Source organism: Loa loa, assembly GCF_000183805.2.
Source record: "Loa loa unplaced genomic scaffold supercont3.168, whole genome shotgun sequence".
Lineage (NCBI taxonomy): Eukaryota > Metazoa > Nematoda > Chromadorea > Rhabditida > Onchocercidae > Loa > Loa loa.
Window position 1 is genome coordinate 114,656 of NW_018108348.1, and position 2,721 is coordinate 117,376.

The window sequence follows — 2,721 nt, forward strand, 5'->3', positions numbered from 1 at the left end:
TATAGTTAGTATTTTCTTTTTTTTTTTTGTCATATTTAATATTTCATCATTTATAAACAATTTAGAATATCACATTTTAATTAATTACTTTTTTTCAATTATTTCATGTTATTTTGAAAATAGTCGAAATTTTGGTTAAAAATCATGACAGTATTAGTGGTCATAAATAAAGGTTATCAATCAGCTAATTAATTTAAAGAATAGTAATTTTCTTACCTAAAACTGCACTTGAAAAAATTATACCTTATATGCATATGCTATTCCATCATTCCCTTTTCTTCTTATGCAAAAAATAAAAAAATGAAATTTTATGATCACAAAGAGACATCTAATATTTTGTAATGCGACAGTATTTCTTCAACAAAACATTTTACCACAGCGAATAATTAAAATTGTAAAAAAGAAAAAAGAGTGGTTAAAATAGTAAATAAAATTTATTCACGACAAATAATTAAAATGGCAAAGGAAAAATTGATCATAGCGAATAATTAAAATAGGAAATAAAATTCAAATCCCAGTTTAGAGTTAAGATAATAGCACGAATTGTAAGTAACATCAGATGACACATATGTTATCAATAAAATACATGCATGTATCATAAACCTACTCTTGAATTATTTCCTGGTTGTTGAATAGTAATTACCGCTTCTACATTTAAAGCATTTCTTGATTCCGCTGATTGTAAGTCATCAACATTCCGGCTCTGTACTGCAGTATCAAGTTGTTGATCAGGTTCCGGCAAAGCAAAATCATTTTTGATTACAACTGCTTGCTTCTCATCTAAAAAAAAAACAAAATACGATGAAATTATGAAAAAGTCTCAAAATTAATTTTTACCAATTTTATTAATAAATTCTATTAATAATGGGATAATTTGAATTACTTTTTTTAATTTGCAAAAATTTAAAGTTGGAATTTTAAAAAAGAAATAAAATCCGTCACCTAATTAACTAAAGATTAAATTTTTATTATCGAAATGAGTTTTAATTAAGATTATAAACTAGTGTGACCAGTCCAAGTGTCTTACTTCATTGAGCCATCTGCTTTTCTCGTAACTTTTTCAATTATAAATGCATTTTTTAAATTCAAATACCGCCCATGCTAATTAATGTTTAAAAAAGTTTCAATTTTTCAATCATTTGCTAATAATCATACATTATAATAATGTCCAATAAATTTGAAACTTCAATTGTTCATTGCATTTTTCCTTTCAGTTTGTGTTCGAAAATAGTGAATATCAAAAATGACAAAGGGAAATGATAATTATTAGAAATGACAAAGGGAAATGATAATTATTAAAAATGACAGAGGGAAATGATAATTATTAAAAATGACAGAGGGAAATGATAATTATTAAAAATGACAGAGGGAAATGATAATTATTAAAAATGGCAAGGAAAAATGATAGTCGTTAAAAATGATAAAGAAAAATGATAATTATTAAAAGTGACAAAGGAAAATGATAGTTACTAAAAATGATAAAGGAAAATGATAACTATCTAAAATGATAAAGGAAAATTGTAATTATTTTTTCCGGACTATTCAATAAAGGATTTAGAAAAAGGGAAAGAAAAAACACAAAACTTACTGTTCTTAGCCGGAATTAATGGTAAATCTTCGGGATCTTTAGATGGAACTGAAAACAGGACAAAGATATTGCTGTTAATATAATTACTCGAATACTTTATCACTAAGAAAAGAATTTTTTTCCATTTTTTCTTCATTTTTTCCATCCTTTGTAAATTCTAATAATACTTTTAGAATGCAAAGTTCAAATTTGTTTTGCAATTTTTTAGATTTTGATTTCTTTAAAAAATATTCGAATAATTCTAAAACTGACCAATAACTTCGGGATCTTTTACTGGTATCGACCATTGCTTCCGTGATCTTTTACGTTTGAACATACAAGATATTCCAATCAATATTATCAGTGAAATCAGTATGATAAATGGTATTATCCACCCTTTGAAAGAAAAGAAAGAAGAAGTACATAAATTAATTATTAATATTCGATTTTTATCAATTTAATTTTATTTAACACAGTTAGAGGAAATGCATAATATTTATGCTTGTTTGAAGTAGCAAAATTTAGGATCGCATATTAGTTGCATCTACCACTTTACAGATTTATTAATCTCGAAAATTTAAAATTTCCCTTTAGATTAAAAATTAATTTTTTTTACATCCTGTTCCATCGGTTTCGCCAACATCCTTCATATCATCAACTGATCGTTGATAAGGTTCAGTGACAAACGGAGAATCCCAAACCGGTGCTGTTACAGTGTTTAGCATTGCTAAAAAATTGCAAAAATTTTAATCAACAATTTAAAATTTCGAAAGTTTCGATTGAAATTGAAAAACGATTGACGATAAATAACAACTACTATTTCCTACAAAAGTTAAATTTTTTTTTTGAGAACTATGCTCCATTACTTTTTAACTTTATTATAATTTTAATCCATTGAAATCAATCATTTCAGTTTTAGTTAAACCGATTGATAAATATAGTTAGATTTTTCTTTTTTTTTTTGCATATTTAATATTTCATCATTTATAAACAATTTAGAATATCACATTTTAATTAATTACTTTTTTCAATTATTTCATGTTATTTTGAAAATAGTCGAAATTTTGGTTAAAATCATGACAGTATTAGTGGTCATAAATAAAGGTTATCAATCAGCTAATTAATTTAAGGAATAGTAATTTTCTTACCTAAAA

The 2,721-nt window shown here is 24.8% G+C and overlaps 1 protein-coding gene across 1 annotated transcript in view; it reads right to left on the bottom strand.

Moving 5' to 3' along the window:
* Window positions 1-595: 595 nt before the first annotated feature.
* LOAG_17994 (CBR-ITX-1 protein) overlaps window positions 596-2,721 on the bottom strand; it is a gene marked incomplete at both ends in the record, with an annotated part of 14,636 nt that continues 12,510 nt past the window's right edge. Inside the window, 4 exons of the mRNA XM_020450664.1 lie at window positions 596-780; window positions 1,589-1,636; window positions 1,841-1,963; window positions 2,184-2,294. Coding sequence (XP_020305635.1) covers window positions 596-780; window positions 1,589-1,636; window positions 1,841-1,963; window positions 2,184-2,294 — 467 coding nt within the window. The remainder of the gene's footprint in view (window positions 781-1,588; window positions 1,637-1,840; window positions 1,964-2,183; window positions 2,295-2,721) is intronic.